The 23,243-nt window shown below is 38.8% G+C and overlaps 2 protein-coding genes across 7 annotated transcripts in view; both read left to right on the top strand.

Moving 5' to 3' along the window:
* The first annotated feature begins 262 nt into the window (after positions 1-262).
* LOC120562252 (arf-GAP with dual PH domain-containing protein 2-like) lies at positions 263-6,973 on the top strand. Of its 2 annotated transcripts, none has more exons than XM_039805874.1 (11): positions 263-2,297; positions 2,796-2,926; positions 3,452-3,543; positions 3,814-3,899; positions 4,038-4,150; positions 4,266-4,412; positions 5,255-5,338; positions 5,445-5,507; positions 5,728-5,805; positions 6,050-6,278; positions 6,378-6,973. In XM_039805874.1, exons 1-11 carry the CDS (start codon positions 2,210-2,212, stop codon positions 6,404-6,406), a joined length of 1,140 nt encoding a protein of 379 aa, XP_039661808.1. In that variant the 5' UTR covers positions 263-2,209; the 3' UTR covers positions 6,407-6,973. The 2 variants fall into 2 exon arrangements, with proteins under 2 accessions (XP_039661808.1, XP_039661812.1); XM_039805878.1 differs by having other exon boundaries at positions 2,224-2,673.
* Positions 6,974-8,142: 1,169 nt separating this feature from the next.
* rhot1b (ras homolog family member T1) overlaps positions 8,143-23,243 on the top strand; it is a 15,378-nt gene continuing 277 nt past the window's right edge. Inside the window, exons 1-20 of one of the 5 annotated variants that reach the window (XM_039805869.1) lie at positions 8,143-8,513; positions 9,471-9,529; positions 9,702-9,783; positions 9,946-9,989; positions 10,084-10,137; positions 10,302-10,354; positions 10,807-10,915; positions 13,193-13,294; positions 13,478-13,576; positions 13,872-13,980; positions 14,085-14,205; positions 14,712-14,796; positions 15,408-15,553; positions 17,570-17,670; positions 18,016-18,146; positions 18,401-18,484; positions 19,972-20,094; positions 20,179-20,381; positions 22,437-22,621; positions 23,159-23,243. The exon at positions 23,159-23,243 is cut by the window's right edge and continues 277 nt beyond it. In XM_039805869.1, the coding sequence (XP_039661803.1) occupies positions 8,477-8,513; positions 9,471-9,529; positions 9,702-9,783; positions 9,946-9,989; positions 10,084-10,137; positions 10,302-10,354; positions 10,807-10,915; positions 13,193-13,294; positions 13,478-13,576; positions 13,872-13,980; positions 14,085-14,205; positions 14,712-14,796; positions 15,408-15,553; positions 17,570-17,670; positions 18,016-18,146; positions 18,401-18,484; positions 19,972-20,094; positions 20,179-20,381; positions 22,437-22,621; positions 23,159-23,243 (2,012 nt within the window). In that variant the 5' untranslated portion in view covers positions 8,143-8,476. Of the gene's footprint in view, positions 8,514-9,470; positions 9,530-9,701; positions 9,784-9,945; positions 9,990-10,083; positions 10,138-10,301; positions 10,377-10,806; positions 10,916-13,192; positions 13,295-13,477; positions 13,577-13,871; positions 13,981-14,084; positions 14,206-14,711; positions 14,797-15,407; positions 15,554-17,569; positions 17,671-18,015; positions 18,147-18,400; positions 18,485-19,971; positions 20,095-20,178; positions 20,382-22,436 lie in introns of those variants that run through there. The other 4 variants (XM_039805836.1, XM_039805845.1, XM_039805855.1 and 1 more) reach the window with 4 other exon arrangements.

Genomic DNA, 23,243 nt, shown 5'->3' with positions numbered 1-23,243 from the left:
AAAGATATTTTAGTATTATGCAGTACAATTCAATAGCACCACAAACTACCAGATGTGGGAGGCAACTATTTATTTAGCAATCAATCAATCAAAATACTTTGGATATTCGGTTCATTACATATGGTCCATTCTCGAGTAGAAATATATAGAGATATTATAAGAACAAATAGAAATAAGAAATAAAATAGAATATGTATGTAAAAATGAAATAAAAATATGTGCATTATACCAAAATGTATAACATCAAAATAGAGATATGAAATATGTAAAAAAATATAATTAATTAATATATCATTTGATGATACTATTCCATATTTATCCTTTTAATCCAAAACATTTTAGTTTATAAAATATGTTAAATTGATATTGACTTAACTACCCAACCATAAAGTAGTTCTTCCACCTCCACCAGCTATATAATATGAAAATATTGCTTACACAGAAGTCTCACATTGCCAGACCTTCCTCCACAGCGCTGCGGAGGACTTACACAGTAATGCACCACTAATTAGAGGGACCATTAGGCTGCATAATAATTACTTTTAATACTCTAAATTTATTTAGATGATAATACTTACGCTACATACCTTACCTAAGTAAGATTTTGAATGGATGACGTTTACATTGTGGTATGTACTTTTATTTAAAAGATCTGAACATTTCTTTCATTCCTGCAACATAAGGGGGACCGGGGTTGGTTGTCACACTGCTTATTACAGCTACACTAGAGTCCACTTTGACAATTTATTTGATATTAAACAGTTGTGAGAAGTTGTGAAAATTAAAGGGATACTGATTTCAAGGCAAGACCTTAATGCTAATTGGTGAAGTATCCCTTTCATTTAATGTAGGAATGACTATTGAAAGATTTTAATGATGAGCAATTTACGCACAAGTAAAAAGTGTGATAACCAACCCTGGTGTCCCCTACACCCTTCAAAATGACCATCATTTTAAGTCAACACCCTGTGAAACAGTGTCAAAAACATTCATGGAGGTGGTTTTTTGTTTGTTTTGCAGGGCTGTTTAGACTGTATTAGTACCTACCCTCTGAAAATAAACTGGCAGTGTGTCTATTAGCTTGCTTTACAGTTCGCTTGCCCCGAGCAGGTACCATGTAATGGAAAAACGCCATAATACACCAATGCAGCTTAAATTTAGATTTAAATACACCAATCTTTCAGCCATCTGTATTGACCTTATGCATTATAGCAACAAGAAAGTGCTCAGACTCCATTATTTTGTCTTTTACACAGTGGGAATGTGTTGCATTATTAAGTCAGGCCATATGACCTCTACAGAGTTGTGTTTGTGTGTTCCAAACTTTGAAAAAAAAAGTTGTGAACTTATCAGGAACAGCCAGCAATAGCAACCAAAACCTGAAGTGGAACAAACAATAAATATATACACAGACACACACACACACACACACACACACACACACACACACACATACACATGTGTGTTCATTTAGTCTGGCTGATAATACCTCTGCTCAGGTTACTAAAAAAAGGGAAAAGTATTATTTGTCCTGCTTTAATAAGGGGGAAAACTGAACAGGAGAGTCAGGAAGGTGTCAGTCAAGCAGAGTCATGTCCTGAGAAGAGTTCTAATTAAGCATAATTGTAAACAATAAGTGGGTGGACCAAAATCTGTAGAGCCTTTAAAACGTTATGTACTTAAATAAGTAAATTATTACAGGTTGTGAAGAGTGGTTGTTTAATGCTTCAATGTATTTATCTACAAAGCCTCCTATAAGATACATTTTTTATGTCTATCCTGCATTTTAATTAATTGCAAAATATTCTTAAATGAACAAACCTTTATTTTAGATATTTACACTGTACCTGTCCTAACATGACAACACCTCACACACACACCAGTCAAACTTACAGTTATGAGCTACACACAATTCTATAACTTTCATAGTGTAGGTCACTCTGTTACACTGTGACGTCTGTTTCACTTCCTTTCTCTGTTATTTCTGGTCCTCTGCGTTTGTGTGCAGAACAATAAACTTCATGATGCTGTGCTGGTAAGAGGAAATGCGGTGCCCCTGGCCAGTGAGAAGAAATTCAGTTCTTACACCTGCTACAGAGCAGAGCAGCTCTGTACCATTCAATGTGTGGCATGAGTATGGAGTTAATACCCAGTAGCTCTGTTGTTGGGTTACAACTGTCAATCTGACTGAAGCAAACTACCTTCCCCTATGGCCAGTCTGGAGAGAAACAACAAAATCCTACTTGATTTGGTGCAACAGCCAGGTAACAACTTGTGTGCTGACTGTGGAGCTCCTGGTGAGTACATAGGCTGACAAAGATTCATAACCACGATACATTCTTTTGATATGATAGCAAGCAGCAACATTGTTTGACTGATTTCCAACAATACATGTTTCAAGGACCATTGTATCTGATTTCTGTGTGAGTGAACATGTTTTCTTTATTAAAGTTAAAAGAATGATGAGCAAGAATGATGAACAGTAACCTGTGCCATCGGGCCATGTTATCTTGTTGTTAAAAGAACTACCTCCAAAGTCATACTTTATAGCCTAGTCAATTTTTTTTAATAAACATTTGAAAGGGGAAGTGGTAGCTGCTGTATATTCTGTGGTATTACCTCATTGTTCCCACTTTGTGGCCATCACTGACGAGGACAGTTAATAGAGTCTGTGTGAGGGGAAAAGACAAACAAGAAATTAAATACTTAAATTAATTTCACTGTTAAATTTACCCCCAGTTTAGTAGTGCACATTAACCTACAAGAAAACCTTTTTATTTTCCTTTTGTTTACAGAGCCTGACTGGGCCTCCTACACTCTTGGTGTCTTTGTGTGCCTGAACTGCTCGGGGTTGCATCGTAATTTACCTGCTGTCAGCAAAGTGAAATCCATACGTCTGGATTTATGGGATGATTCACTAGTAGAGGTATAGGTTTGTAGTTTGTACTCATTTTATATGGGTAGCTAATTACATGAATTATTTATTATTCATTCAATTTATGTTTTTGTATTTGCACAGCCTACTTAATACCGGGACAATTTTTATATGTACTTTATTTATACGTATATTTTTGCCTAATTTTTTTAAATTATTTTTCTAATTCTTATCATTCCTATTGTTCTATTTATTATTTTGTATCTATTGTATGCACATGTGACAGATAAAACCTTTCAAATTTTGAATCTTGAACACTATTCTGTCCACCGTGTTAATGCTCTATTTTGCATAAGGTATTTATGATTTAGGTAAGAGTGCGCTTTGTTCTCAATATGGATACTGTACATGTTTTGTTCATAATCTCTTGAGATCTGTCTAAGTTGTAAATTGTTTCTGGTTTCAGTAAATCAGTTGTCCTCCTCTGCAAGACAGGGATCTTCAAATATGAAATGAAGGGAATTAATATTATTTGTCTTGTTGTAACTTTTAAAATCTCACATCTTGTGATTTCAGTTTATGCGGAAGTGGGGAAATTCTGCAGCCAAAGCCATTTATGAAAAGTGTGTCCCTGCCTTCTTCTACCAGCCGCAACAGAAAGACTGCATGTGAGTGACCGTCACCACATTCAACATCCATTCACCTCAGTAGCACAGTGCAACATGAAGTACTTTACTTCTGAATGGGTGTGGAGAGGTAAAAAAAAAAAAAAAAGAGGAACAAACAGTGCCAATTACAGAAGTGGAGCTATTACTAAAAACAGTATGAATTAGCCTCATTCATCAATGGCAGGTCTACACATGTTCTGGTATTTCCTTAAATACTTGTGTTTCATCCATACGGAAACAGTAAAGTTTTTTTTTGTTGCTTTGTTGTAGTGTTCTTAAGGATCAGTGGATCCGTGCAAAGTATGAAAGGAGAGAGTTCACAGGAGAAAACAATTTTCAGCAAGCTTATTGCTCAGGTAATTATCCTGCCAGTATACTAACATTAACATGTTCTTCCAATCAGCAAAATAATCAGAATTATGCATTTGAATTTGGCATGCATAGAAGTTTAGTAGCTCTTCATCTCTTTTATTTATTTGATGTATCCAACCCAGACTGGTTTGAGTCAACACTATGGAAGAAGGGGAAAGACAACAAGCAGTTTTTAAAGAGGATCTTCCTGTTGTCCCGGAAAGACTTCACCCTCAGATACTTTATTAAAGAGGATGTGAGATTTTCCACATCACCATTTAGTCTACAATGTTTTATGAGCATACATGGGTTACAGGCAAGTACATTTTATTTCTAATCTTTTGAAATCCTTCCTTAATCCTCTTATTTAGTCCAAGCTTCCCAAAGCTGTCATCTCCATGAAGGACCTGAATGCAGTTTTCCAGCCGGAGAAGATCAGTCACGCCCACGGTCTGCAGATCTCTTACATGCATGACAAACGCACAAGGAATCTGTTTGTTTATCACGAGAAAGGACAGGTGAGCTTGAGTGCCATAGTGATATTTTATTTCTACTTTAAACATATACATGTCTTGACTTCAGCTCATGTATATAGAGTCTCTTACCTTTGAATCTCGCACTTGCTGTGACAGTTGTGGACTTGGCCTGTCTGATGGGCAGGGGCTAAAAAATAAATAAAAAGGGCACCAGCATGTGGGGCAGCCTATATGGCACTGCATCACGTTTTCTCCACTAGAAATGCACCCAAGAGGGCCCTGCATCGCACTTCCTCCACTAGAAGGGCACCTAAGAGGGCCCTGCATCGTGTTTTCTCCACTAATAGGACACCCTAGAGGGCCCTGCGTCACGTTTTCTCCACTAGAAGGGCACCCTAGAGGGCCCTGCGTCACGTTTTCTCCACTAGGAGGGCACCCTAGAGGGCCCTGCATTGTGTTTTCTTCACTGGAAGTGCACCCTGGGAGGTCCACCTCCCACCTCCACAAATGTGCTGTGGTGTAGGCCTACATCTCAAAGAAGTACAAAGGCAATACATCACAATATCAACAAAACACCAAAAATGCAGTTGTTAGCAAGAGGAGAGGGGGACCTTAAAATGTAGTACAAAAACGTATTTAATTAAAAGAAGTCATATCAGAAAATCTCCACACATATGCATCATATTTTACTGGTAAAATACACTACAAATATATTTTAGTGTTGTTATATGTGTGTCATGGTCAAATACGGCTTCTATGTTCAGCTATCCTGGTTTTTCAAGCTCTCTCGTTTTTTAACCTTAATTGTATGAAATTAACCAGACAACTTGCATGATGCAGTTTATGTCTTCCTGCTATGCTCTTCTATATCTGATGTCTTACAGGTAATTGTATCCTTGTTCAATGCTATTCGAGCAACACGCTTGGCATACCTCCTGAAGAAACATCCCACTCTTCGAGATAATGACGTGAGACAAAATTTCAAAAGATTTAGCTTGGATAGATTGTTAAAGTTAAAGTGTTAAACTGCCACTTTTGGTCAGTTAAGAGTGTTGAATGTGTCTCTCTGCACAGTTAATATCTCAACTAACGGTAAATTGCCTGAAGGAGGGGTACATGGAGAAAACTGGCCCAACGGTTCGTCTGAGTTTATTACAAAAATGAATTTGATTTATGATGATTTGATTTATTATATCTAACAAATTTATTTGATTTTGATTTGCATACATTTTCATTGTTTTCTCTTCCTCTGCCTGTGTGTGTGTGTGTGTGTGTGTGTGTGTGTGTGTGTGTGTGTGTGTGTGTGTGTGTGTGTGTGTGTGTGTGTGTGTGTGTGTGTGTGTGTGTGTGTTTCCAGCATCGGGAGCCATTCAAGAAGAGGTGGTTCACACTGTGCTCAATGAACAGAAAGCTTCTGTATTTTAAAAGTCCACTGGTAATTAACAGATAATGCCAGTGTCTACAGTGTGTGTATAAAGTGAATGTATAAATAAATAGATAAGTAAATGAGCAAAAATTCTAGCACTCATTTATAAAAACTACAATGATCATACATTCAAATCAATTGTTTTATTTTGGAGGTGGACATTTCCAGGAAAATACGCAGACATTAGCCTGATATGAAACAATAATTTGTTTTGCTAAGTGCTCTTCTTTGTGCTGCTTGTTATCAATGTTAGGATGCTACAGAGCAGGGTTCTGTCTTCATTGGCACAGAGAGCCACAGCTACTCTGCTTCAGAGAGCAGCAGGCAGAGCTTGAGGGGAAACCGATGGCGCTGTGGCATCACGCTGGAAACTCCGGAAAGGCAGTTTTTGTTTATGTGTGAGCAGGAGCAGGAGCAGAAGGAGTGGCTGGAGGCCTTCAGAAAGGTCATATCTCAACCCATGACCCCAGAGGATTACGCTAGTAAGATACTGTTGTTATACCTCATAGAGTGTAGGTAATGTCTTCTGGTGCTTATCACATGTGAAAACCCACTCCTAACCTTTTCTTTCTTTGATATAGATGAAGCCAGCATGAGAAGGGGAAAGTGACTGGAGCAGTTCGACCCGTTGGTTTGCAGGAGTTCAGGATGCAGTAAGAATCGTTTTGGGACATGACAGACTCAAAGCCTCTTCTTCCAAAAGATGCTCCTGAAGCTGTCAGAGGATAAAGAAACATGGTGACAAACTCTCTATTACTGGTGGAACTGCTCGACACCACAGACAAATGATCAACTTCAACACTTTTGCACGGACTAAAGTGTCTGTGATTACACCTTGGCACCTTGGAGAAGTTACTGTCACAGCTGGGACGTTGCTGCACATCAGAAGCTTGATTGCATTGTCTTTGCCACTATGACATTGCATCAAAGAACTCTTTGCAATACATTATAATTACACTGGAACCAAATATTGTATTAATTAAAAATAAGAATAAGAGAATAACATTGTATGTATAATTTGCAATTGTTCTGTAGTTATTTTGTATTTTATGTTTCACTCAATTTGCACATTTTGAAAGGATTAGGTTAATTTTTTCACACTGTTTAATTTGAGCTGTCTACATAGTTGTGTGAAACTGAAAGCTCTTCATAATTTTAATAAAATGTATAAACAATTGATTCCTGCTTTTAATATTTTACCAATTCTATATATAGGTATATACAGCATATTCCTCTTCAGTAGCAAGATACAGAATACTGTAGTGATCACTGATGACAGTTGAAGATTATATCAGGCATGGCAGAGGTGTCTCTATCTGGATGCCTTCATAGTCATAGGCAGCTGTGATATGCAAGGGTGGATTAGCAACCAGGCCAAGCACCTAATGGACCCTTTTTAATGCCTTTATTATTTCCGTTTATATCGTGTATATAGTGCAATAATTTTTTTAAATAAATAGATGCTTAATACACACACTATGCAACATTTCTGGTTTCTGCTGTTGGTTTTCTTGCCTGTGACGCGTTTTGACAAGCGCTGTTGAGCTGGGGGAAAAAGCAAGATGTGTCACTCAACGCCAATCTCCCGGTACCAGAAATGTCATCGAGCTAACCAGCCAATGGAGATAATCATAGACATAACATATGTCTATGGAGATAATTGTCTGAAACATATTGTGAGCTCGGTTTGTATTTTAAGCACTGTTGGAAAGTAGTACGTATACTCAAGTACTGTTTTTATGTACAATTTGTCACCAGCTGTAACATTAATATACAATGCTTCTTACTAAAGCATCGATATTTTAACGATCGGTTGTAATTATATATATATAATTACATTCATATATATATATATATATATATATATATATATATATATATATATATATATATATATATATATATATATATATAATTACAACCGATCTATATATAATAGTAGTAATTATATAGTCCATTCTGCTAGGCTACTTTATTTTGCTGTTAATACTTTTGCACTTTTAATTCTTGAATCTTGAATAGGACAGTATTGTACAATATGCTACTTATAACAAACTATATATATATAACGAAATAAACTAAATATTTAATAAAATAAATTGGATAACTAAATAAATAGACTAAATAAATAGACAAACCAGACATAAACAAAAAATAAAGTTATGATAAATTTACAACCGTGTCTAGGGCACGTATGCATATGCACAAGAGGTAGAAAAGACGAAGAAACGTCAATGCTATGATATATCAACAAAACAGTCCAATGCTTAAAACACTCCTAGCTACATTAGTGGCTGTTTGTACGTGATTCAATATACGATCTTTGCTCGCCCTCACTGTCATGAGGGGCGTGGCGGAAAGCACGCATGCTAGCGCCCGCTAATGCTCTTCAAGTTTGTGCGAAGGGCTGACTGTGGTTGAATACAGCAGCAGCAGCGCTGTCTGACTGACTGAGCCTCGCAGGTGGAATATATAGTAAAAACACCGTGTTAGTATTCCCGGAGATGTAACAATTGTCTATCATCTGTTCTGAACCAGTGTAAACCGGAGCTGTCATGCAAACATAGTCGTTAGCAAGCGAGCCAGGCCGAGGAGAGCTGGCTAGTTGTATCCTTCATCCAGGCAGGAGCATAAATGTTTCACACAAGCCAGTTTACCGAGTTTGTCGACGCTGAAGACGATGCGCAAGGACGTGAGGATATTATTAGTGGGGGAGCGTAAGTAAAGCTATAAAACTGTGATATTTAACGCAACTTACAGTGTGTTGGTCAGCAGCGATTGTCTGCAGTGTCAGCCTTTAGTGTACACTTTGCACTGATGCTACCAGCAGGGCATCATCATCATCTCATGATGATGGTGTTCATTCAGTCCATTCAGCCTTTCTGTCTAACTTCTGATCTGATCTGTTTTGTGTTATTGCTGCATACGTCTGCTGTAGCTTTTTGAAACAGTAGGCTATATATTTGTACGTCCCCATTACACAACTAACCTCAGTCTTTCCATTGTATGTTAGTGGACATAGAACAGATAAAGGTTGCTCACTTTAAATCTCAACCTATAAAAATATATAGTATTTTACAACTGTGAAGAAAGCTCATTCTGCCTATGGTAGTTTTCTCTGTTCATTGAATTCATGGAATATCTGGGATTATTTTGGGAAGCAAACTCCAGACAGACAGAGAATTTTATTCTATCTTTCCACCTTCTTCACACTGACTATTTTTCCAAAGGAAGCCCAGCTGTTTTGGGAATTATGTTGTTTTCACACTGTTCACACACACATTAACAGAACAGTTAGGAATACATTTAGTCTTTTATTGAAGGTCTCTGGTTTACTAATAAATAGGAAACCATTGTAAAGGCCAGTAGTTTTAAAACCGAGGCCAGGATGAAAGCTTCAATTCATAGATTGTACACCCATAAAAAATTGCCCTGTGGTGTTTGTGATGTCAGTAGTGTGATATCTGTGTCCCAGTCACATGGCCCGGATAGCTTGTTAACATAATGACAGTTATTTTCATCTTAAATTAATAAATGATGTCCCCCCCACAGTTAAAATATTAATATGAATTGTAATGAGTTGTAAGCAAATGTGGTTGAATATCTGCTAAGAGCTACCAAATAATCAGTCTCATTTATACTTTCGCTCCTCTTCTCTCTTCCTCCGTCGACAGCCAAAGTGGGGAAGACGTCTCTCATCATGTCCCTGGTCAGTGAGGAGTTCCCAAATGTGGTACGGATAAGTGATTATTATATCAGATGTTTGATACTTCGATGATGCCTCTCTGCCTCGAATATCTAATATTTGTGGAGTTTAACGTCATTGATTTAACCATATTATTGGAGTCCCGTAACTAGTTGTAAACATGTATGTGTAAGTGAGAGCCATGTTGCGTTCATCCTAGGTTCCCTACCGAGCTGAGGAAATCACCATACCTGCAGATGTCACACCAGAGAGAGTTCCCACACACATTGTGGACTATTCAGGTAATTTACGCCCATGACTGTTTCTTTGTTTTTAGATTGAACTGCATTAAGTTGTGGTGACCTTTGTTGTAAAATCATAAGTATCACCTTTTCTGCCTGCAAATTGAGAAAGAAGAACTCTTTCATGGTATTAACTGTAGTACACTTGTTTTTCTCTTATAGAGGCAGAGCAGACAGATGAGCAGTTGTTTCAGGAGATCTCCAAGGTCAGTCAGTGCATTATGCTCTCCTTTTAGTGCTCTGTTAAGTACTGAGTTCAGGTATAAGCCTAAAATGGGTCTGTGTTGGTCTCTTTCCTAGGCAAATGTGATTTGCATTGTCTACTCTGTCAACAACAAGAAGTCCATAGAAAAGGTGAGCTACCTCTGTGGCTAGGATTTCCATAATTGGTTTGTGTTGCAGTTAGACAGTAAAACGTGTGAGGCTGTCAGTGTGACACTCGTAAATTAGAAGTTGTCTCTCAAAATGGTGATAATCTTTTACATTATTATCTTTTTTCTACCTTTTGTTTTCCATAGGTGACGAGCCACTGGATCCCCCTCATTACTGAGAACACAGACAAGGACAGCAGGTGTGAACTTGTATGGAAATAGGTCAGAGTTTTCTTTGTCAGCTCAGTTTTGGACAATGAAATATGGGGCGAATAGGGTGCTTGTTTCTTAATTTCTCTATGAGCACAACAGGCTCCTAATGCACCATCAACCTAATGGAAAGTCCGCAAAAGAACGTTGTCTGTAGCAAGAGGCCAGTCATGGAATCTTTCTACTAGTTGTTGAAGTGATGACCTACAATCACATGGTGGAAATGCTTTTCTGTAAGCACAGAGCTGAACTGGAAAGCAACATTTCACATGAACAGATAGCCTTATTCTCCATTTGCTTTTTGTTTTTCACTGTTAATTGAGTCACTGCTTTTCTGGGAAGGAACATATATTAAAGGGAAAGTACTCTTTTGCCTAAAAATGTACAGTTTATGTTTGTATTAGGGTTAATACAATGCTGTGTTTGTTATTTATGTGTCCAGGGTTCCTCTGATTCTGGTGGGAAACAAGTCGGACCTGGTGGAACACAGCAGCATGGAGACCATACTGCCCATTATGAACCGGCACAGTGAGATAGAGACTTGTGTTGAGGTATGGAGCGACAGATCTGTTCACTGTTTGCTCTGTTTCTGAACAGTAAAACAATAAAGTGAATGCTGTGAGAATGCTGATCTGTTTTAATTTGCCAGACAAATACTTCCCCATTCAAGTAATGCAGTAGCAATGCTATTGTTCTAGACAGCAGTTGTGTTGCTACGTACACAAGGTCACAAGGGACATAAACACAAATGGAAATCAATATCTTATTCTATTGTCATTAAACAGAACATAAAGAGGGGAAGAAGTTTAAATAATAACTGTTGGGGGGAAACCTTTGTTTAGGAGCCAAGAGGAACAGGATTGTTTTTAGTTAAACATCCAGACATTGTTTTTTTTACTTTATTGGTGGTGCTTTTAATGGTTTTACCAGCACAGTGAAGACACTTAAGTTGATGTAAAAACATTAAAATCTCAATAAATGCATTTAAATAGTTTTCACACGATGACAATATAGAAACAGAATATTTACAGAATAGAACTGGCCCAATGTTATTGTCATTTACAGTGACCTCTATTTGTAAAGCCCTTCACAATATTTGCTGTTACATATTTATGATCCTCACTATCAACCAAACTGAACACCTAGTTCTACAATACAGTATATTGATTTGTCAGATATGCGATTTTAAACTTGTTGAAATGCCGAAATGGAAGTCTGCAGCCTTGGGATAATCTTGTCAATTGTATCGATTGTTGCCTTAGTTCGTATACATTAACCCTAATTGACCCTTTTGTCAATAGTATTGCTATTGCTGCCCTTTTTTTTATACTTTCCATGATGGACTCCATTTTTTTGCATATGTTTACTATAAACAGTGTTTACAATAAGACCACCCAATTTTGTACCAGAGGATTTGATACTTGACACCGGCCATGAGCTTAACTCAAACCCACGACATGAGGACTGCTGTATCTAAGCACGGTGAAGAAGATCCTAATGGTTGAGAAGTCAGTTGTTCGTGCTGAGTTCACTCTTTTCCTCCTCCTGTGTTTTAACACTGAGTACTGTCTCCTAGATGGCAGCGCCTGTGTTTCTTCAGACTGGTTAATTAAACCAGGCGTGTCACTCAGACAGATCCTGTGTGTTAATACCCTGTCTGGCCCTGACTTAGCTCCCGCACACACATACATTATATACAGGAATATATATACACACACACGCACAGGTACTGTACGTAAACAGGGAAGGCCCCACTTTGCCATGATACTGTATTTTCACAGGGTTGCAAAGACATTAAAGTGATGGTTCGGAGTAATTCACCCTAGGGTCCTTTGCACCATGACCTCGAGCCAAACACCCTCCCAGAAGCTTTTTTCACCTGGGTCTAACATTGGGAGAGTTAGCTAGAGTAGCGTTATCAGCTGAATAGCTTAGCGCAGGGGCTAATGGACCCACGTTTGTATCTTGTAAGTTACCCCACTAATAATGCCCGAAATGATACCAAACGCTCTAAGTAGTACAAATAGGTTATGCTCTCATAAAACGATGGATTGGAAAGTTTGTAAGTACACCAGAAGTTTATGAACACTTGCCTGCTCTCTTCAGCTCTCTGTTGCTGCTGCTGCCTGCACCGTTAGACAGAGTGCTTAGGGCCGTCTACAAATTACTACACCGAAGAGTTACAACAAAAATATTTATTAATTCAATGATTAAATAAGGTAATGTCTCCAAACTTACCTCAATTATTACTTGTCTCCTGCTAGTTATACTACAGCACTTACTTAAAAAAAATAAAAATAAATTAATAAATATTTTTGTTGCATCTCTTTTCGGTGTTGTAATTTGTAGACAGCCCTAAGCACTCGTCTTACAGCAGCAGCAACAACAACAGCAGAGAGCAGAAGCCAGCAGGCAAGTGTTATTACATAAACTTCTGGTGTACTTACAAACTTTCCAGTCCATCGTTTTATGAGAGCATAACCTATTTGTACTACTTGTAGACGTTTGGTATCATTTCGGGCATTATTAGTGGGGTAATTTACGAGATACAAACGTGGGTCCATTAGCCCTGCGCTAAGCTATTCAGCTGATAACGCTACTCTACGCTAACTCTCCCAATGTTAGACCCAGGTGAAAAAAGCTTCTGGGGGGGTGTTTGGCTCGAGGTCATGGTGCAAAGGACCCTAGGGTGAATTACTCCGAACCATCACTTTAAGGTGTTTATATGCAACAAAGCTGTATACAGGGTGTTTTTATAGCATATTGAAAAATAGTATACGTATGTATGCATAACCAAACTCTGTTCTTCCTTTTTTCATTGTTTATAGTGTTCAGCAAAGAACCTGAAGAACATCTCAGAGCTGTTCTACTACGCCCAAAAGGCAGTTCTGCACCCCACAGGTCCTCTTTACTGTCCAGATAAAAAAGATGTAAGAGCAAAAATATACTGTGTGAATTCTGCACCACTGTTTTTGTGATGTGCAGTGGTTGTCAGCTAAAAACCTTACATTCGAGAGAGTTATGTAATGCAGTATTAAACGGAATTTTAGCAGAAGATGAATTAAAAAGTAGTTGCGTTGAAGTAACTTTTGATTTGCCTTTTGGATTCCCAGATGAAGCCACTGTGTGTCAAAGCCCTGACTCGAATCTTCAAAGTGTCTGACCTGGACAATGATGGGATTCTCAATGATAACGAGCTCAACTTCTTCCAGGTAAGTCAACTGATGACTACTGTTGTAACAATAGGTTTATCACGGCGACCTCAAGCTCACCCGGTAGAGCGTGCGCCCCATGTAGATTGAGTACTTGGCAGCGATTGGGGTTCGCATCCGACACGCAGCTGCGAGTCATCCCCCCCCCCTTTCCTGTCTACCTGTACTATCTAATAAAAAGGCCAGAAAACAATCTTTAAGATTAAAAAGGGGTTATCAAAAGCTACTATTTGCACAGGACCTTTCTTTGGCTGCTTTTGACAACAATGATGTTTTTGTCTGATTGCTCACACAGCGGACGTGCTTTAACACCCCACTAGAGTCTCAGGCATTGGAGGATGTAAAAAATGTGGTGAGGAAGAATTTGAATGACGGAGTGTGTGACAACGGACTCACTCTGCAAGGTAGACATGGATGGACTGGCTTCCTCCTTGTGTTGACGTACACACACCTCTTGTCACATTATGCCTGACTGTGTTTTTCGGTATTTCTGTGATATCCTCTACAGGCTTCCTCTTCCTCCACACCCTGTTCATCCAGCGAGGGCGCCATGAAACAACGTGGACAGTTCTGAGGAGGTTTGGGTACGACGATGACTTGGAGTTAAATCAGGACTATCTCTTTCCTCCGTGAGTCCCAGTCTTCATTTCTTTAGACACCCACCACCATCTGCATCCTGTGCACATGCCTTAATAAAAGCCTTATTATTTCCCTCACTGTGTGTGATGGACACAAGTATTTGTGCTTGTTTTAGGATAATACTTTATTTTCTTCAAACATAATGTTACCTTTTATGGTTAAATTTAAACAAACATAAAGGTGTAGCAACATCTGTCTTTCACTTTTGGTGCCTGTGCTCATTTTTACCAAACTGTCAGTGTTGTTAAACCCTTAAATTAGATACTAGATTCAGTACTTTACATTCATGTTATTACCAAGGAAGGATTAATAGGTAGATTGAATATGGACATTTTCACAACACCTACTAAAATGTCTACTGAGGACTCCTGAGCCACTTTTATAAGTAAACTGTAATATTTATCCTCTTATTTATTCTTTTGTAGTAATGTTTTCTGTTTATCACGTTCTGCTCATTGACTATAACATTTACTTTGAAACATTTCAATGTCTTTAGGTTGAAACTTCCTCCAGACTGCACCACAGAGCTCAACCATAATGCCTACCTCTTCCTCCAGAGCGTCTTTGACAAACATGACAAGGTATAATCCTGTAAACCTGGTTCTGTATTTACTTTACCCTCTGCCCTGGAGAGGCTTTTACAGAAAGCTGCTCAGTACGGAACACCGCACAAAACCAAACAGCCAGCGCTGACCACCTGCTGAGGCGTGATTTAAACATCTTGTCACTGAGGAGAGATTGACAGGAGAATTAGCCGCGAGGTTAGACTGGAAGTCAAAGAGTAAAAGTGCCAGCTTGTACCATGATCTGCTTTTTGTCGTAGTGATTAGTGTCCTACTGTGAATGTGTGCTTCAGTCATTACATTACATTACATTACATGTCATTTAGCTGAAGCTTTTATCCAAAGTGACTTACAATTTCTATATATGTCAGAGGTTGCACGCCTCTGGAGCAACTTGGGGTTAAGTGTCTTGCTCAGGGACACATTGGTTAATGTACTGCAGTGGGAATCAAACCCAGGTCTCCCACACCAAAGGCATGTGTCAAATCCACCGCACCATCAAAACCCATGTTTTGTTTTCTCAGGTAGAAATGACAAACTAAGTAAAATTTTTCCTTCTTCAAGCACCATTTTCTATAGGTTACCGTAGTTCACCGTCCTGAACAGTAACCAACCTTTGTGTCTATCAGGACCGTGACTGTGCCTTGTCACCAGAGGAGATGAGGGACCTGTTTGATGTTTTTCCCTACATGCCCTGGGGTCCAGATGTCAATAACACAGTTTGCACTAATGACCAGGGCTGGATCACCTACCAGGGATATCTCTCCCAGTGGACGTAAGTGGTGATTATGTAAAGGTTCTGTACTCGACATTCAGAACATTAAAGCTATAGTGTGTAGTTTCTGTCGCCCCCATGAGGAATTCTAAGTAATGACAGCAACACTGTCAGCCCGCCCCCACCCCTCCTCCACGCAGTTGCTAGTAGCCAAAGAGTACACGGAGAATTAAAAAAATATGATGGAAGAGGTAATTATCTTCACTCGAGCTTCTGCGTGGGAAAGTCACCGGACGCCACAATCTTCTGAACATAGCCATGCTGAGAAATACAGAGACAGTTGTGTGGAGCTGATAGTCTTAATTAGCTTTGTAGCAGCTCATTTGGCAATGGCTTGAATGTAACGGATGTTTATTAATCAAAAAGTTACGCACTAAAGCTTTAATATAGCAGCAAAAAAATATTTGATATGTAAAGATATAGTGGAGTAATGGTGTCCTGAGCAGACAATGAAGTCACACTCCCTCTGTTTTTTGTTTTGTTATGTTGTGTGCATGTGGCCGTTACAAAACTATTTAAAAAATTAGGGAATTTGAACTATTTGTTTCAGTATTTCAAGTACAGCCCCTCTAGGTTAAAGCGTAACTCTCGCCAAAATGCAACCTAGGGTGTTTTTGTAAATGTACCCGAGTCAAACTTTAGTTTAAAAGCCTAATTAGGACGGAAGCGCCACTTTTAAGATTTACCGTATCTTCGTTTTTCGGTCAAATGGCCTTTTGAATGGGAGTGCTAGGGGCATTTCTATGATGGCATCAAAATCAACATTTTTAAAACACTAAGAAGACTCGACACAACATTAAACTTTGTTCGAAGTATAGCCAGAGGCTCTACACATGAACTCGAGCATTGAGAACATTGTTTGTGTACCCAGAGTTTACTAAAAAAAAAAGGTTTTGAAAGACTTACTTTAGCAGTTGTTGTTTCCGGGTGCTACCATCTCGCCAGTCTAAAAGTGTTGATCTCCAAATGCGAATGAACGGACTCCATAGGAGGAAGTGTCATTCTTATATTAGGCTCCTTTTTCAACTACAAGGTCAATATTGTTTTTCACTAACGACAAAACAACGAATTATCTGTGCATTAATATGGAACTAAGCTTTAGGAGCTTTCCATCTTTACTCTCCTCCCTGTTAACGTTGCATTCGGAGATGGTAGTGCCCGGAAACAACAACAACTGCTAAAGTAAGTCATTCAAAACCTTTTTTTAGTAAACTCTGTGTACACAAACAATGTTCTCAATGCTCGAGTTCATGTATAGAGCCTCTGGTGATACTTGGAGTAAAGTTTCATGTTGTGTCGAGCCTTCTTAGTGTTTTAAAAATGTTGATTTTGATGCTATCATAGAAGTGCCCCTAGCACTCCCATTCAAAAGGCCATTTGACCGAAAAAACGAAAATATGGTAAATCCTAAAAGTGGCGCTTCCGTCCTAATTATGCTTTTAAACTAAAGTTTAAAAGAGAGAGATTCTGTCCAATCTCAGTTTTCTGTTGCACGACTAAAACAACTTTGAACTTACACGTTCTACCAAACAAGTTCCTTCCCGAGGCTATTTTGCAGTGGCACCGTGGCCTTTCCCGGTGTGTAGCGCCACCCATGACGATTGTGATTGGTTTAAAGAAATGCCAATAAACCACAGCACGTTTTTCTCCCATCCCGGAATGCTGTGTGGACTAGCCAGACCCTCCTGCGCAGCACTATGGAGGAGGGTCTGGAAAAGCTTGACTACACATGGGGCTGCTGAGCTTAATGGGCTGAAAAGACAAAGAAAAGTGCAAAGATGCCACCAGTTGTCTCATTTGTCAACAAACACAAAACATATAGTGGCTTTCAACTAGTCTTTGTTGGTTTTTAGTGAACTTTTTCAAAGTTGTTTTCAGGAAAACGTGTGTGTATATGTATATATGTGTGTGTGTATATATATATATATATATATATATATATATATATATATATAACAAACCACAATATCTCAGTCACATTGGTTTCTCTTTTGGCTTCAACTTACATTTGTTCAGGTTAACAACGTATCTGGATGTCCAACGATGCCTGGAGTATTTGGGTTACCTCGGTTACTCAATAATTGCTGAGCAGGAGTCCCAAGCAGCAGGGATTACAGGTGAATGAAACCATCACATCTGCTTCTACATATTCATATTAAATCACGAGTTGTAGATCCGTATAAAAGTTTGTTGTAATATCACAAATATAGTCATATACATTCATAGATTATAATGTTTAAGCCATTAGTATTATTCAGCGTCATAAGCTGATTGGAAGTTGCTTTATACATCATTGAATTACTCAACAGTCAGTAATCCCATCAGTAAATCAACACCATACAACACTAACTTTTGGACAGTTGAAACAGCAGTTCAATCTTAATGTTGTTGCTGACTGACTGCAGGCACGTGTTGTCTGAACTAATGCTCTGATACCCGTGTATGGTTTGCCCCCTCTGCAGTGACGAGAGATAAGAAGATTGACCTGCAGAAGAAGCAGACGCAGCGCAGCGTCTTCCGCTGTAATGTCTTTGGAGACATTGGCAGCGGCAAGAGCAGCTTCCTCCAAGCCTTCCTGGGAAGAAACCTCATGGTAAACAAAAATAAGCACCAGTAATGACACATTTGATTGCATACTTAGCTCAGATATTTCACAATGTGCCAGATTTAAATTAAACCTATCACACTTGTTATTATCACAACACACTTCTCATTCTTGCATATATGGGATCCTATCATTATAGACCGACAAACATTTTCCCGTTTTTTTCCCCGATTGCTTTCAATCATAGTTTACATTTTCATGTCCTGATCTGTTTTTACATGATGTTTCTTCTCTTCTCTCAGTGTCAAAAAACGATTAGAGAGGAACACCGATCCTACTATGCCATCAGCACAACCTATGTTTACGGCCAGGAGAAATACCTTCTTGTGAGTTTCAAAGATACCTCTACTATTACTTGAATTACTATAATTATTTTTTGCAGTTATGACTTGTGTTTAAATAACGCTTTTTTTTTAAATCAATAATTCTAATAATAATAATTGACAAAGTGTGTGTGTGTGTGTGTGTGTGTGTGTGTGTGTGTGTGAATATATTTTCACGATATGTTTTATATAATATTTTATTCTATTCATATAAAAGACATGATTTAAATTTATACCTACCACTATTACGAGGTTGTCAACTGTGAACTGTGAGCCAGCCCAGCCTGAGGTTGGCTGTGCTTACATGTACCTGGCTGTTTATATAAGCTTCTTATCATGTTCACCCAATGCTTTTGTCAAGCAAGCCTTTCAAGCCTTTGCATTGCACCACTCACTTGTAACAGCACATGCAAAGCCTACGATGCTAGCCATATTTTAACATAGTATTAGTTTATACAGGCACTTAATACATCAACTGCACTCTTTTTTTATTTATTTTTTGTCGGCACTTGTTTGTCTTTGAAAAAGGTTTCACACACAGGCACTCCCTCTGTGCTGGCAACCATAAGGAAACACCTTGCAGCACAGTGACTCTGCTTCTGTTGGCACTCCTAGGCAATTTGAGCACAAATGTGGTGGTAATGCTCCTGTGTGGTTCAGTCTTGAGCCACTGTGACTAGGCCTGTCACGATAACAAATTTTGCTGGACGATAAATTGTCCCAGAAATTATTGCGATAAACGATAATATTGTCATACTGAGACCATTTTCATCTAATATGATAATGGCATAATAATGCAGGTACATCTTTTCAAAGATCAATACACTTTTATATCAAAAGAATATTTAACACTGGAACTGCAAGACATTTTAAATATCCACAATATGTCTTTGATCTCCTTTTTAGTATGTCGTCTTTCACGCTGTTTTACAGTTGGGGAATTGCCGTTTGTGACACGTATGTTCTCCCAGGCAATTCGTACTGGCTGTGAAATGTTTGCAGCATTCCTTGAGTGTTTGTGCGATAGACTATTATCAAGCTCTTTTTTTTTTTTTTTATCGTGCGAGTAATTGATTTATTGACTATCACGACAGGCCTAACTGTAACTGCGTCAGTAAAACAGCAGCATGTGCTTCTCTTCATTGAACATCCTCAACAGAAGACTGCTTTGTTTAAGTACATTTAATTTCTGACAAGATATTATGAAATCCGCAGTAATCCATATAATTTCATCCAAGTCAACAGTATGCACTCTCAACTGTGATTGCTGACTGAGCTACACTGTTGTCCCCATGAAGTCGAGAGAAAAAAGACAAACCTGCAGTTCTTTCCACCATCCATTAATGACAGAAAAGGATGGCTGTAGTAAACCAGGTCACTACAGCTGGCCACAGTGATGCAGAGAATATTGGCAACTATCTAGCATGGGACTCATGTTGGAACTCAGCAGTGTTGTTCTAACTCTCTCCCCTCCTCTCCTCCTCTATCAGCTTCATGAAGTGTTCCCTGACTTTGACTATCTGTCTGATGCTGATCTGGCCTGTGACATTGTCTGCCTGGTCTATGATGTCAGCAACCCTTACTCCTTTGAATACTGCACCAAAGTCTTCAAGGTAAAAGGGTGTAACTGCATTATTGTTAAAAGACAAATAACATCTGAACCACGGTCATTCATCGCCCTCTCTTTCCCTCCTCAGCAATACTTCATGGACAGCAAGATTCCATGTATGATGATAGCGGCGAAGTCAGACCTGCCAGAGATCAAACAGATCTACGGCTGCAGTCCTCTGGAGTTCTGTAGGCGGCACAAGATGCCACCTCCCCAGTCCTTCACATGTAACACTGCAGCAGCACCCAGCAGAGACATCTACACTAAACTTACCACTATGGCCATGCACCCGTAAGTATGGAGACACTTGATCTAGATTTGTTAAACCTTTTGCACATAGGTGCCCCAAATGGTACTAGAGTTAACAAATTTTAAGAACTTTATTACTAAAGGCTGTTTTATGCTTCCGAGTCGAATCGACGGCGTACCCCCGCAGACCCCTCTGCGTCGCTGCAAACCCCTCTCCGAGCCCTTTGCCGTAGCTCGACGTGCACCTTCAGAAATTTGTAATTTTGCGTCAAGGCGACGCAGACCGCAAGGACTGTGATTTGGTCAACTCGTCCTGTGTGTTGTTAGTCTGTTGACAGCCTACTGTGGGGAGTAGCAACATGCTAGTTCACTGACATAGGCTTTGCAAATAAACTCAGACATAGTTTAGTTACAATGACGGGGTTATCCTTTGTAAAGTTGTCTCTATATGTCAGTAACGTTTTGAAATTAGCAAGCAGTACTTTGTGGGCAGTTGTGCTAAAGTACGCAGAACTCCGAAAGGGTCACGACGCCGTAGCTACGGCGTGGAGTTGACGCAGAAGCATAAAACAGCCTTAAGAAGTCATGCAAGTAATGTGTATTTGGAGCTGAAATTCATACCCACCCAGCTCCTGTTCACTTGTTTTCAATCTAAGGTTTTAATTTGTATTTCGTTAACACTGTGAGATTCATTTCTGCAGTTGGGTCATATTTGGCAGTGAATCCTGTAGGCAACAGGTGGAATAAATGGATGCCTTTTCTTTCTTTTGCAGTCCACCTTATCTGTTAGTTTACAAAGCCCTACTGTGTGTTATGTCTGTGACTTCACTCCACGCCTCAGGATAAACCCGCTCCTACTCTCTGCACGTGTCAGTATCAGACGTGATGTACTTCAGTCTAAAATAATGCACTTCACTGCTCTCTGAACATGTTGCTTTCAAGTCTGATGCTACAGGGATTTGCACTGTGGGTAAATGGGTTTCCCTGCTGAGCAGTAATGTTGATCTCTCCCAGAAGCTCACACTCCTGCAGTCAGTCAGGCTGCAGTGTGCTATCAACACACAGTGTCTGTCTGCACATCACACAGTTACATAATGACATACAGCAGACCAGCCCTTATTGAATCCACAGCCTAGACAACTACTATTCTAAGATTATGAATATACTTTAGTTTAAACTAGAGATGGCCCGATATCATTTTTTGCTTCTCGATACCGATTCCGGTACCTGAACTTGCGTATCGGCCGATACCGAGTACCGATCCGATACCAGTGTGTCATATATTTTATTATGTTTCAACAACTGTATACTACTATCCCTGTATGGATGTGATATTATTTCTATCTTTGTTGTCGGTCTGGCTCAGGTTAAACTCTTTGTGAAACATGAACAATGAATGCCACAGAACTTTCTTTTATTATCTAGTTTGACAGTCAGTTAGAATGGAAAAAGAACATAAATAAACTACTTTAACGTAGATTTTCTTTAGGGCTTTATTACGTGGTATCGGATCGGTGCATAATCTTCAGTACTTCCGTAACATCTCTAGTTTAAACAAATATTTTTATTACATCCTTCTGTGGGAAAACTGTTTTAAGATGGCTGTGATATATTGATGAAGCAGTGTCATAATTTCTGACAGGATCACAACAATAATGAGTTTGAGTCCACATAACATAAGAATGTGCTATAATCAATTTATAGAATTCATAGAAAAGATTGCATTTAGTTAATTAAAAAAACGAATAATCCAGAGATTAGATCAAATGAGTGTACTTGAGTCCTTTTTCCAAATAGTTGGATAATCCCATCTCATCGATAGATGTCATTTGAGTAAGGTTTATCTGTTTTCATTGTCGTTCATGTATTCTGTCATCTTAGGCGATGAGCCACACTCAACTACTTATTTCATGGCGGTGGCATCTTTTAACTATCTTCTTCCTCTTGTGTGTTTTTTATATATATATATATATATATATATATATATATATATATATATATATATATATATATATATATATATATATATATATATATATATATATATATATATATAAACTGTGTGTTGGTGTTTGTCTTCCAAATATCTCTCCTCAGCCACGCCCGGCTGCGCTGCATGTGCACTTGTAACCGGTGCACCTTCTGCTTGTGTCAAAACTTCCTCAACTCTGAGCTGCTGCAGACGGTCAGGGCCAAACTCTACGCTGTTGTACTCATAAGGTTCTTTTTACCTTTTACAACCCTCTCTTTACCTCTGCTCACTTCTCAGATTTGTCGCCATCGTCCCCTCAAGCTCGTCCCGTTTATTTCTCCTCATTTTTTGCTTGCCATCTTTGTGCCAAGTTGTAGTATTTTATACGATTTCCCAGAAATTAGAATAGAATAAAAGTGTATATCACTCACATTTTCTACATCATCGTTTCCTGCCACAATTTATTCTTACCCCTTGTTTCATGCTGTCAGAGTCCTTTTGAGTTTGTCATTTTCTATCTAAAAAACCTCACTCTTCATTTTCTCTCTACCTTCTTTGATATTGCTTGTGAGCTTCCTGTACAACAGTAGGATTAAAAGCCTTTCCTTTTCTATTTTGATCTCAGTCCCATTGTCATTCGGTTGGAGTCAACTTCCTTGTTGTCATCTTGTTTGCTCTGTTTCTTGTCTTGTCTCATGTCATATCTATAATCCTGCATGTCCCTCATCTGTTTGACTGGCTTTTTCTTCAGCATATTCAGTATAACCATGTTTCTATATCCCTGTTCTGTCATTTCATCCATATTTTCTTAGTTTCATGTTATTTATTTTCACATCATCCTTCTCAGGAACACCCCGTCTCTTTACTCTTTACTGTCCTTCACTTCACCCTGTCTCTGTATTGATCTCTCTCTCTCTCTGGGCCTTCTTCTC

The sequence above is a fragment of the Perca fluviatilis genome, chromosome 1 (assembly GCF_010015445.1).
Source record: "Perca fluviatilis chromosome 1, GENO_Pfluv_1.0, whole genome shotgun sequence".
In the NCBI taxonomy this organism is placed as follows: Eukaryota; Metazoa; Chordata; class Actinopteri; order Perciformes; family Percidae; genus Perca; species Perca fluviatilis.
The sequence above is the reverse complement of the archived record's forward strand: the minus strand, read 5'-3'. Positions and strand labels throughout refer to the sequence as shown.

Excerpts from the sequence above, each read along its gene's own strand:
- LOC120562252 (XM_039805874.1), top strand. The coding sequence starts at position 2,210 with ATGGCCAGTCTGGAGAGAAACAACAAAATCCTACTTGATTTGGTGCAA. Across the intron at positions 2,927-3,451 it reads GGGATGATTCACTAGTAGAG|TTTATGCGGAAGTGGGGAAA; the intron begins GTATAGGTTTGT and ends TTGTGATTTCAG. Across the intron at positions 5,806-6,049 it reads TGTATTTTAAAAGTCCACTG|GATGCTACAGAGCAGGGTTC; the intron begins GTAATTAACAGA and ends TATCAATGTTAG.